Source organism: Neophocaena asiaeorientalis, unplaced genomic scaffold, assembly GCF_003031525.2.
Source record: "Neophocaena asiaeorientalis asiaeorientalis breed wild unplaced genomic scaffold, Neophocaena_asiaeorientalis_V1.1 scaffold37, whole genome shotgun sequence".
NCBI lineage: Eukaryota > Metazoa > Chordata > Mammalia > Artiodactyla > Phocoenidae > Neophocaena > Neophocaena asiaeorientalis.
In genome coordinates this window covers 1,116,453-1,129,465 of record NW_020174269.1, presented here as the reverse complement: position 1 = coordinate 1,129,465, position 13,013 = coordinate 1,116,453, and the positions used below count along the sequence as shown (strand labels likewise).

General features: G+C 40.0%; 1 protein-coding gene across 1 annotated transcript in view; it reads left to right on the top strand.

Moving 5' to 3' along the window:
• Window positions 1-17: 17 nt before the first annotated feature.
• The window catches only part of HOMER1 (homer scaffold protein 1), a 124,504-nt gene continuing 111,508 nt past the window's right edge, over window positions 18-13,013 (top strand). The window contains exon 1 of the mRNA XM_024755706.1: window positions 18-1,189. Within this exon, the coding sequence (XP_024611474.1) occupies window positions 1,185-1,189 (5 nt within the window). The 5' untranslated portion in view covers window positions 18-1,184. The remainder of the gene's footprint in view (window positions 1,190-13,013) is intronic.

Below are 13,013 nucleotides of genomic sequence, written 5' to 3'. Positions count from 1 at the left end.
GCGCGTGGCGGCGGCGCGGAGCGGGAGAGGCGAGGAGCAGGGGTGGGGGCGCTGGAGCAGCGGCTGTTCTGCGGCTTCGAGCCCCTTTCCCCTGGTCCCGACGCGGGATTAGCCGCCCGCCTCGGCTCGGGCGGGCTCCCGTCGACCCTTCAGCCCCATCCTTCGCCGCTGCTCGGCCCGTCCCGGAGCTGGGGGCAGGGTGCCGGGGGGCAGCGTGGGGCTTGGCTCTCTGATTCATTCATTCTCCGCCGTCGGAGCCTCGAACTTGCGGTGCTCCGAAGAGCGGAGGGAAGAGCGGCAGCAGCGAATGAAGGGCCGGGCGCGAGCCGGGCTCCATTGTGCTCGGCGGCGGGGGGCGGGCAGGGGCTGAGGGAGGTGGGATCCGGCCCCCTCCCTCTGCTCCCCGGCGTGCGCTGCGCCCCCAGCCTGCTGCCAGCCTGGAAATGGCTCCGTGTGTTCTCCTCGGGAGAATGAATCGATCCTGCCCAGCCTTCTCTTCCTCCTCCCCGCCTCCTCTCTGCTCCCAGTCTTAGGAGGGGGGGAAAAAATTAAAAGACAGATTCCAATGTGGAGTGCCGTGCACGTCGCGAGCCGCTGGGTTTGCACTTGGAAGAGATTTTTCTACATAGCTTTTTCTAATGTGAGCGCAGGGAAGCAGTGGCATTACTGCGCTTAGGATTTTTATTTTCTCGTAGGGATCTCTCAAGTGCACGTCGCATTGGGTTGCACGCTCCACCCCCAGGGACCTGGTGTGGTGGAGAAATTTGAACCCGCAGCCTTAGTAGCACCGAAAAGGCCGAGTTACCTGGGCTCTCCCTGAGTGTGGAGGAGGACAGGAGAGATATGACCACTGAACTCATTTTTTATAGGACTCCGTGAAGCTGGATTCTGCATTTCCCGATTCATAGACTCATTTTGTGGAATAGAGTTGACCGCCGTCTCCTCCGCGCAGCATTTTAACTCTAATAAGCAAATGCCACCTCTGTTTGAACATTTTGGTATTTCCCAGAGAGAAATCATTTTACCTAAGGGAACTAACTGAATTTTCAGCATCACTGAAATACCTCCACAAAAGGATCTCGGGGGGTGGAAAAGCAACTGCGAAATAACGGACGGAGAAATTCCTTTGGAGTTATTCCGTAGCATAAGAGCAGAAACTTCCGAGCAAGTTTTCACTGGGCAAAATGGGGTAAGGATTTTGTGCTTAACTCCGCTTCGAGTCTGTTTATGTATGTGTGTTACTGAGCGGTGGTGGTGAATTGTCTGTGTTTTATGTTTTCAAACAAATTTGCCACCTTGCTAAGCTGGTCGTACTTTAAAAATATAGGTGTATTAATCTTTTAAGAAGTTATTTTTGTGGAGTAACACCGGAGGCCGTAATTAAGGAACATACCTCTATTATTGTAAGCAGAATGTAGCTTTATTAGTGGTATTTAAGTAGACCACACGTACTGCCCTTTCCTGGTCGAAGTGCCGCAGCAGTTTATAATCAAAGTCGTGTTCTCTTAGGTTTTGTTGCTGGTATCTTTCAAAAAGAAGTCCTGCGTTCTCTCAGTACTTAGAGAATAATCAGGTGCACAAAGGACAATTGTTAAGTAATGAGTGGTTAGACTACAGTCCTTGAAAATGATCCAGTGTAAATTGTCCTCACTGTGCCCTCCTTTTTGCCCTTGCATAGCCGAAGCTAAAATCTATAGAATTGCTCTATTGGGGCATTTAAAACGAAAATCTGAAAGTCTTAGGAGGAGTCCACAGTGCCTTGCATTTAAAGATCAGAGCCTGAATAGGAAACAGCTTTTTGTTAAAGGAACTTGTTCACTTTCTCTGTTTTTTTTTTTGCTTTTATGATCAAGTCTCCAGTTTGTGTTAACAATGTCAGATGTATACCTTCTTTCAGATCCAAAGTCAACCAAGAGTGCCATTTTCCTACGTTTTGTTAACTTTTCACACAGTAACTCGATAAAGTGCTAGTGACTCTTCCTAATTTAAACCAGACTTCCATAATATATTAATGGAGTAATGATCTAGTTTCATTGACAGATTTTCAATGATTTTTTTGTCAAAGAGGAACTTCTAGAATTTTCTCTCTCTCTTTCGTAGTTGAATAAACACATCTAAAGTGTAGTTAAGGGACAGAGATTGAAAGGACAGACACTGAAATTCGTTGTGACGGTTTAGGGGTGTGCACACCTAAACTTTCATTCTTAAAACGTTCAGAGGAAAGTTCTTACTAGTACTACCCTTTTTTGTTGGAATTAGAACTTGAAGTTCATAAACTTAAGTTTGAAGATGTAGAACGTACGTTGTAGGAGTCCATCAGGAATTGATGAGAAAGAGTGATACTTGTTTTTAAAACTTAAATGACAAAGTGATGAGAATATATATAACTTGCATGATTTGGGATACTGCTAACAGCAATTAAAATACCTCATTCTATTTCTAGTGCTGCTATTAGTAGCTTGGTGATCTGAGGCAAATTGCTTGACCTTTGTGGACTCTTGTTTTTTTAATCTGTAAAATGAAGGTCTTAGGTGAGTTTTAAAATTTTTTCCAGCCTGTAAAAGTGAATTATTTCTTTTTCTCCTGCAGTTTTCATAATTGCTGTTGGTTTCTTGAAGTAAATCTCTCAGATGGAGAGATTTTCTCTAAGCAGTTTTTAAGCATGTAAGCTGGAAAATAATGGCATTTGAAAAATGTTTTGGATGAATTGTACCAATTTTAATGAGAGAAAATACTGACAAATACTACTATTCAAAATCTTTGAAATATGGCTTCCCTTGAGAGTCCGCAGCTCTTCTGTTTAAAATGTGTCAGAGAAGAAAAATCAAGTGGCAGTTTTTCATGTTGAAGGCTGCATTCTCTCTAAGCTGTGGAGTGGTAGCATCATGAAAGAAAATTAATGGTTTTCCACAACATTTAAGCTGCATGAATGTCCATGGTTTTACCAAGGGAAGCTTGAGATGAACTTAATACGAAGGGGATTGGTCTTTAAGACATGAAAATAAGCCCCTGCACATAGCCCAGATTTTAGATACTTCAGTGTAATTAAATGTGTTTATAAACTAATTTATTAGTCCTTAATAAAGTCTTAAAGGTGGACTGGAGAGGCAAAGGAGTGAATGTTTATGGCATAATTTTTCTGCAAGTCTGCATTTGGGGCTGCGACTCTCAGTAATAGTGACTTGTTTCATCTAAGTTGTCAAGAGAAGGCATTTGTGGAAGTTTCCACACTTAGTAGGTGTTTGTACCTAATAAGTGTTTGTGGAATAAGCACAGCCTCCTTGCACCTACTTAAAACAAAAGGGAACAGAGCTTTAAATGGCCTTTAAAGTTTTACCTAGGCAATCCTAAATTACCTTACTCTGACAGGTATCTGTATCTAAAATTTAATATTGTGGGTGGAGAGTTTCATGTTTTATGAATATATTTTTGACTAATGTTAGGTTATAATAAAAATTTATCTCTGCCTTAGTTTTGGATATAATTGCAAGTCTAGGGGCAAAATCAAAACAAAAGGAATGATTTTGAAAGAAAATGAGTGATTAGTTCAGGCCAAAAACAAATCTAAGGCTCCTGTGATAGTAGTTTATGAACTATGGTGGAAATGAAAAAGAACAGCTGAAACTGACAGTTGGCAGAATCTGTCAAAGTATCCTGGATGCTGCCTGAGCTGTTTTTAATTACAGTGAAGGTGGTTGAAGTATTGGTTTGTGAAACAGGTGTATCAGAACCCCTAAAAATGAGAGCAGGTATGTGAGGTAAAGTCTAGGAAAACTTCCGGGCCCCAGCGAGGAGCCCTTGTTAGGTATGACCCCCCCAGCCCTCCAAGTAGTATCTCCTAAGGAGAGCAGTGAGTCAGGAGCTATTTTGGAATGATTAGAGTAGACAACAGAAATCACATAACTTCAGTGAGGTATTTCATGCTACCTTTTTTTTTTTTTATGCTACCTTTTGTTTTACTTAGCTCATATTGGCAACTTAGTGATCTCAACAAGGGAATATTCCCTCCCCCCTGTTATTAAGAGTGAGTTATTTTTAAAATGTGACTTTCCCTGCAAATGAGGTTGATAACGCTGTTTGTGATTTATCTCACCTGCCTGTGGGCGCCTCTGGAAACCCTCTTCTCCGCCTTTCCTCAGATAACTTCCTGAAGCGTGGAAGTGAGTGCTGCCTCATTGCAACCTGAACCAAGTCGCTTCTTTGCTGGGAGAGGAAGCTGACACCTCTTTCTGCCCCATGCCACTGGGTGCTGCTCTCCGGGGACTTTAGCTAAAATGTAGAAATCTTGATCCAGCATGCACTGCAATCTGTATGGGCTTTGTTGCAAAGGCAACCACTTAATCACTTCTAACATCAGGAAAGTTAGATGAAAGTCTGTTCCTTTTACCAGGTTTGAACCCCTATCATGTGGCATGTACAGCAGCTCAGTACTGCTGATACAGAGACCAGTAACATGTGCTTCTTCCCTTAGGGAGTTTATAGCTTAGAAGTTGATCTAGGATAATTACCTGAATGGAATTCATGGCAGTTAAGGGACTGACAAAAATGTCTTTATACTTAGTTGTAAACTCAGTTTAGTTTTAAGTGATTAAATGTCTCAGATGAAAAGGTAGTTAAAATCTCAGAAGGTCCAACATCACTACTTGCAGTGTGTTTGTTTGTTTTTCCAGACCTATGGTGTTTAGTTGAAATATTTATTTTTAGTTACTCCATTGCTTTGTTTTGTTATTTTAAGGTTAATCCAACTCACTGGATAGAAGAGTAGGGAAAATGAGTTCCAAATATTTAAGTGTTTCCTGATATAATTTTTAAATGACTGAATATAAGGCATTTTAAGTAGCTTTATTTCTCAGTTAGGATCTGTTTAGTTGAGTGAAATGTGCAGTTTCTTGTTTGTGTTGCATATTTGTAATGACCCATGGCTTATAAAGTGACCCTATAGTTTACAAGATTCATTATGTATATATGACAATATAATGTTTCATGCTTATTAAGTATCTTCATTTCGAAAGAATCTCCATGTGATAAGCAGCATTTATATACATCACAGGAATTGAGATAAAATTTTCCAATCTTATTGAATGGGCATTGCAAGAGTAAGTAAAACTTTTTAAAGGCTAATCATTCAGTGGTCTTTAACATGTGTAATCATATAGAACTGAATCTTTTAGGTTAAAAAGTCTTAATTTTCACAACATATCTCTGTATACTATAAAATTAGGACATCCATTATCACACTGTTAAAAGAGACAGATTTATCAGTGAACTTGTGCTCTTAATTGCAGTTTGATTTTCCTTTCTTCATCCATCATAAGTCTAACACATTGGTTATTTCTGTGCTCCCTAATAAAATATCTGATTTGAAAAAAAGATGAAATTGATGAGAATCAGTGCTGCTTGTTTTAAGCAACATTTTTTAGGGAAGCAGTTGAAATTAATCACATGTATATGTTACCTTTTTTTGTGCTTTGTCATTACCCTCCACTTGTATTTTATTTATTTCTCAGCTTGTTTTTAAAAGTTTTAAAAAATCTCATTTCTCTGGTAGGTATAATTTAGAATTACTTTTACAGGTACAAAACTAAATTACTTGTTTTTTTTTGGCTGCGTTGGGTCTTTGTTGCTGCTTGCCAGCTTTCTCGGCGAGCAGGGGCTACTCTTCACTGCAGTGTGTGGGCTTCTCATCGCGGTGGCTTCTCTTGTCACAGAGCACGGGCTCCAGGCGTGCAAGCCTCAGCAGTTGCGTCTCACGGGCTCAGTAGTTGTGGTGCACGGGCTTAGTTGCTCCGTGGCACGTGTGATCTTCCTGGACCAGGGATCGACCCCATGTCCTGGCAGGCAGATTCCCAACCACTGAGCCACCAGGGAAGTCCCTAAATTACTTTTTAGTGACCTTGCAAAAGAAAAGAAACAAACTATTCTTTCTCATGAGGTTTCTACCCCCCACACACAATGATTAATTGTGAACCCAGTAAGGCTCTTGTGTAGCTAAAAGAATTTTAAATATGTAAAACAAACATTTGACTTAGTTAAGATCTGAATTTCATTTACACATAATTATCTTTTTTAAGATAGGCTACTGGAAGAAGGCAAAGCATCATTGTTTTCTTTTTTGTATCAGAAAATAAAATTATAAAATCCGAAAAATTAGCAGTCTAGCCAATACTTTCTCTTCATAGTACAGTTTACCTTTGCACTTTCTCTAGCTTTTGAAAAATCACTTTAATCTTTTTTTTTTCACTTTAATCTTTTAACACCTAATATTAGCTTTTTAAAAATTGCTTTGCTTTATGGACATTTTCTTTTAATGTTCTTCCCTAAAACATGAAGCATTTCCGTGTTATCTTTGAAAAGAGTCGGCACCAGTTCCTTAAGGCAGAGCAGTTTTAAGAATTGAGGACTTTTTGTGAAATTACCAAACAAGAGTTAGACAGAAATTAAACACAAACAAAAAAGTGTACTGAGGGATCACAGATACCAAACAGCTTTTATTCCTTTATTAGGTTGTTTTAAGTCATGTTTATGATGTCATGTCTATGGGCACATCTGGATCCATGTGTCCACATGCCTCAGAGTCCAGAGGGCTGTGGAAGAGAGTGTTCTTGACCCCCGCCCCACCTATAGAAGGGCTTGCTCCTCATTTTGTCCCTGTCTTTAGTAGGAGGGTGGAGATAGATAGCCACAGCTCTGGTATCTCCCTGAGTACCGTACAGTGTGTTTCCTAACCACCTAGGTCGTAGCAGAGCACACACATGCAGTGTAAGTTGAAAGAATCTGGGGAATTAGACCCCACTCTTAGTGTACAGAAAATGCCGATTGCTAGCAGTTGAGTATAAGTTGGATGTACCAATTATTTTTCTGATAAACTTTCTTGGTAAATTGTTGGACCCTGTAACCTTTACATTTAAGCATGCCTCAGTCTTAGTTAAGTAGTGTTGCCTTCCTTCTGTTTCATTTAAGAAGTTTAAGACGGTTATTTTGAATAAGGCTTTTCTGTGAGTTGGAATTTTCTGCCCTGCTTACTTTCAGTTTCCCCCATTAGGCTCTTAGTAATGGTCACTACGAAATTATCTTAAGTGGATTTGACTATTAAAGAGCTCAAAGTACTTATACTAGAAAATTTCTGTCCGTGTTCCTTGGTGGAAGGTAAGTCTGTACATGACTAAACTTAGGTAGGACAATTATTTTGAACCAACTGTAATACTTGAGTGTGCTTAGCTTATCCTTTTACGTTTCTGTGCTTTCTTTTTGCTTATCTTGTAAAACTGCTGTTTTCTGTCCTCTGTAGTTATGAATCTCTGTCATATGACTTTTAACATTAAAATTCATGTGCTTTGCTTAATCACCCTGCCAGCTCCCAAGATGTTTACAGAATGAGGATTCCACCTACTCTTGTGTACTCAGTTTTGCCAGGGATCTGTATACATTCAGCTGAATGGGAAGACTCACAAATCACCCTTCAACTCATCTTCCTTGAGGTTCTGTTGATTAAAAAAAAAGTTCTGGATCTTGCAGGCTGCCTTTTTTCCCTACTCAACTGAAAATATATAGGATTTTAGTTGTCTATTTTTATTGTTGCTTTCATTTACTATTTTTGTAATGCTAAATTGATATTTATTGCTATGCCTATGTTAATGTGAGGGTAATAAGACATTAATGGCAATATTGCTACTTAGTTTTACTTGGTAGCATATTAGTATATTTGGAGTAATAGTATGTGATCTGTGGTAAACTGTAGGTTAGTCATACGGTACAAAGCTAGCCTGAAAAATATTTTCAAAGATGGTGCAGCGGTCGATTAAAAACCAGGATGCAAAACTGTATATTCTCAACTATATAAAATACATCTGTACATGCATAAAAAGATTTGAAGGAAATTCATTAAAGTGCTACCATGTTTATTTCTGGGACATACGATTGTGAAATTTTGTTGAGTCTTTCTGAATCTTTAAGTTTCTCTGTGATTAATATATTAAGTTTTAGAACTTCTCTTGGGTTTAAAGAGTGAAGGTCTTAAAAAATACTAATATCTACAGTACAGAATTATCAGGATCAGTCACTGTTCCTACATATACATAGATACTTATGTGTTTGTATCAATTTTAGCTTGTTTATCTCAAATTTTATTTTTCTTTTCAAAATTGGCTAAAGTAATTACACCAATGATAGCAAAAATGGTTTCTTGTTTAAGTGTAAGGAGTAGTTCAGAATGTTAGTACTAATCCCCACTTTTTTTGGAGCCAGAGCTCAAAAGGAAAATGTGACTAGGGGAGGTCATGCAGGGGCAGAACATGTGCTAGATCTCCAGCTCCTTGGGGTTCCTACCATTAGCTCAGGGGATCCTAAATGGATGCTCACATATACAGAGACTGATTTATAGGGGGGTTTCTAACCCCTCATAGTTCAACAAAAAAATCTAATTTAATGTAAGCTTAGTGTCTTGATAGTGAGTTTTAACTAAATGGATGTTGTTTTCCTTTTAGATGGTACTGAAAGAAAGTGCATTCTAATTTTAGCGTAATCAGTGTCTGCTCAGCGCATTATATTTTAAATACATTGAAGTCTTTCTCATAAATGAATTGAAATGTTATTTCATATGTTTCGTATAGTTTCCAAAGTTGATTCTGCAGTGTAAATTCCATCAGTCAAAGCCCTGTTAGCTGCTCTTGTAGTTAATGGACACATGAGCCTCAAGAATATGTGAGGAAGCAGGGTCTACTTCTCTGAAGACTTCAGACCAGAAAAAGAATGCTTAAGATGTTATCTTGAAACACTTTTCCTAGAGCTTAATGTTGGACCATGAGACCCACAAGTGAAGGATCACTTGTGGCATACAGTACAATTTCTGAATCATCATGCAACAGCTGTAAGTTGTTCGATTCCCTAGAATTCGTAAGAGACAGCTGGGCCTTATTGTATCCAGATTTAAAATTGTTATTCTTTCTGAATCTTTTCCCCCAGAGGTCCCAAACTCTAATGCTGTCATTGGCTGGGCAGAAAAATGTGTGAATATATAAGGTAGAAGGCAGTAAGGATTGGTGGGGACTGTGGGAAAGTGAAGAGAGCATGTCCTGCCTGAAGGCATTTGTAGCCAGTGTTCTAAAAACCCTCTGGTGAAAGAAATACACCTGAAGCCTAGTCTCTTATTTATTTGGCACTTTTTGAGCTCCTACCATGTGTTAGTGACTGTGATACTTTGATCTAGGTTGGATACAGTAGGTTTGGAAATGCTTTAACTCTTGACTCAAGAAGGAAGACCAGAGCATAGCAGGGTAGCGGCAGAAATTCACACTAGATTAGTGGTTCTCAAATTTGAATTTGCATCAGAATCACCTAGAGGGCTTGTTAAAAACACAGATTGCTGGACTTCAACCCACGTTTTTGATTCAGTAGGTCTGGGAGTGAGGCCCACGAATTTGCTGTTCCAATGACTTCTCAGGTGATGTTGATGTTGGTCCAAGGACCTTACTTAGAGAGTCACGGCGTTTGAAAAACGAAGCTTACGTATGAGAAACTTCTGTCCGTTCAGAAGCCTCGATGATTCTTGAAGCTTTCTTTTCTCTGCTTGCAAATTGAAAAACGTTATAAATTTGAACTAAAGGGGGAAACCCTGATTGAACCTTTTATCTACTGTTTATAAGCTAAAAGATCCAGGACAACTTGAAACTGATCTCTATCTCTTTAAACCTGATTACCTCCAGCAGTACTTACCAGTTAACGCCCCTTTCTTCAGAGTGACTTCTGCTTTCTGGCATTTCGGAATGTATTATTTCTAAACTACCTGACACTGCTTTGACTTCTGAAGGTTTTTTCGTGATTTTTTTAAAATTTATTTTTATTTTTGGCTGCGTTGGGTCTTCGTTGCTGCATGCGGGCTTTCTCTAGTTGCGGCAAGCGGGGGCTACTCTTCACTGCAGTGCGCAGGCTTCTCCTGTCGCGGAGCACGGGCTCTAGGCGCGCGGGCTCAGTAGTTGTGGCTTGCAGGTTCTGGAGCACAGGCTCAGTAGTTGTGGCACACGGGCTTAGTTGCTCCGCGGCATGTGGGATCTTCCTGGACCAGGGTTCGAACCCGTGTCCCCTGCACTGGCAGGCGGATTCTTAACCACTGTGCCACCAGGGAAGTCTGACTCCTGAAGTTTTTATGCTTTTGGAGGAAGTATGATTTCCTTCTAAGTTGTTTATCCTATTTAGCTATCCTTAAGTTTGTCCACATGCTATCGTATTAGTTTTCTGTTGCTGTATGACAAATCACCATAATTTTAGTGGCTTTAAAACAACACCCATTTATCTCAGTTTCTGTGAGTCACGAATCCAGGCACCTTAACGGGGTCTTCTGCTCAGGGTCTCACAAGGCAGCAGCAGTCAAGGTGGCAGCTCGAACTAGAGTCTTATCTGTGGATCAGCATCTCCTTCAAAGCTCATGTGGTTGTTGGCTGAATTCATTTCCTTGCAGCTAAAGAACTCAAAGTGGCTGTGACTTCAAGGCAGCCAGGAGGAGCCCCTCTCTGGTGCTTCATCTTGTTCTAAAGGACTCGCCTAAATAAGTCAGGCCCACCCAGGGTACCCTCCCTTTTGATTAGTTGAAAGTCAACTGATTAGTGACCAAATTACCTGTGTGACATCCCATCATATTCAAGCCTTCTACCCATACTGAAGGTGAGAGTTTTATGCAGAAAATGCCCACCAGGGGGCAGTAATCTAGGGGCCATCTTAGAATTCTGCCTGCTGCACCACATCAAATACCTATGGGTATTTTCCAAATGCTCAACTATCAGTATGTCCATTCCATTTATTTTTGTTTTTTTTTTTAACTTTTAAAAATCTGTAGTCCTCTGCATTCCTGCTCCACTATGGACTGGTTACTCTTTAGTTGGATTATGTAGTCCTCATACTAGACTTTCCCTTAATTTTTTTGGGGGCTGGGTGGTGAGGCATCATATCTCCTGTTTCCTGGACACTGTTTTCTTCATTTATCCTTTTGTTTTACTGAATCTCCTTTTCCTGTAGTTACCTGAAAACGACTAGGTAGGAGATAACTTTTTTGAGACATATGTGAAAGTGCCCTCCCCCTCAATTGAGGCGAGATCTCTAGACAGGAAGTAATTTTCTCTTATTACTGTGAAGGCACTGATCTGTTGTCTTCTAGTTTCCAGTGTTCCTGTTGAAGCCTGCTTGTTTCTGATGCCTGTTCCTTCATGTGTTACTCTTACCCCACTTTGGAATGTTTTAGGATTTATTTTTTTTCTCTGCTGTTCAAAAATTTCACAATGATGTGGTGGCGCTTTTTGTTTGTATGTTTTTTTTTGTTTTTTTTTAATTGCTCTTTTGGTCACTGCTGGACCATATCAGCCTGTCAACTTCCCTAAGTTTGGGAGATTTTCTTCTGTTTTTAAAAAATATCATTTCATACATTTTTTTCTCTTTCTGACCTATTAGTTGGATGGTAACCTTTTTGTCTTATCTACCAGTATTTTTCTTTTTATTCTGCCTTCTAAGGAAATTTCCTTGACTTCATCTTCTAATACTTTTATTGGATTTTTAATTTTCACATAATTTTAAATTTCCAGGTCTTCTTTCTCAATATGTCATTGATTTGAGAACACTTACAGTGTTTTGAAGTTTTGTTTTCTGTTCCCTAAATTTTCTTTTGTGTTCCTTTTTTGTTTAGTTTCTTCTTTCATGATGGAAACTTTCCTGGAATGTCTGGTAATCCTGAGCTGTGTGTAAGAGTAAGATACCAAAAAGCCGGTTAGAAGCTCTCTGTGACCCAGTGAGTCCTGTCACCGGAGGGCTTCACGTTAGGCATTTAGGTGGTGAACAGGCCATTTTCTTGGGGGATTTCCAGGTGTCAGTAAGTAGAGATCTGTTTTCTGAGATTGTAGGTCTTTTCTTTGAGACTGTTCACTCTAGAGAACAATCTTCCAATGTATATACCTCTTGGCATTCTGAGAGCAAGGTATATACCATGATATACCCAGGAGGCATATTACCTGCTGTAAACTGAAAAACATGAAGGGGAGGGTTTGCAGCCTTTCTCTTAATGCTTCATCCTTGTTTTCTGCTATTGGTAAAGGTAGTTGCTTGACTATGGAGGGTGGGAAGGGGGGAAGGGAGCTCTCATTGTTCTGTTACTTAAACTTTGGATCAACTCCCCAGTATCAGCCCCATACCTCACACCCTCTCCTGCAATTCCCTTTGCCTCTGAATTCTGGCCAGCAAGTTGTTCACTTTTTAGTTCCCTTTTTTGCAGGCACTATACAGTTTCCTTGGCTTTGCCAAGTCACGTACTATTCCTTCTTCCAAATTACTTCTTTCAAAATTGTATTAAAATTACACAGTGGAGTCACTTCTGTTCTTTGGTTTTATGGGTTTATACCTTCTTTTTCCCTTCACTTTCATTTTAGTGTAGTTTCAGAAACGGAAGATATATGTGTGCAGTTAATTTGCCATGTTTGAGCCGAATCACTGAGCCTTAGCTTTTGAATTTATATAAGGCGTCTTTCAGAATGTGTTGACACTGTTGATGGTTAATTGATTAGCATTTGGTGGATGATGAAGTGTTGACTTTCTAAAAATCTCTCTGACTTGACCGGTGACCGGAAAACTCAGTGCATGATGTAACCACATCGTAAAATTTAAAAGTTAAAGTTGATCATCAGCCCAGACCTCAGCAAAGCAGAGCACTTACTCTCTCAACTGTGTCAGGTAGCTAAGGTGTTGCTACAGTTTGTTCCTTAGCACTGTGCCTCTTGAGCACTTGTATAACAAACATTAAGCACTTTATTTGTGTTATGAGTCACGCTAGGCGCTGGCAATACAAAGATGAGTAGACAGTCATGTAAACAAGAAATTACATTACTGCGACTTAAGTGCTGTAACAGAGATGTATGTTGTATTTGCCAGCACAGAGAACGAAGTGCCCTCCTCTACCTGGGAAGGTCAGAGAAAGCTTCACATAGCCAGTTACGTTTGTTTGGAGCATTAAAGAACAAACAAGAGTTGATGAGGGCGGG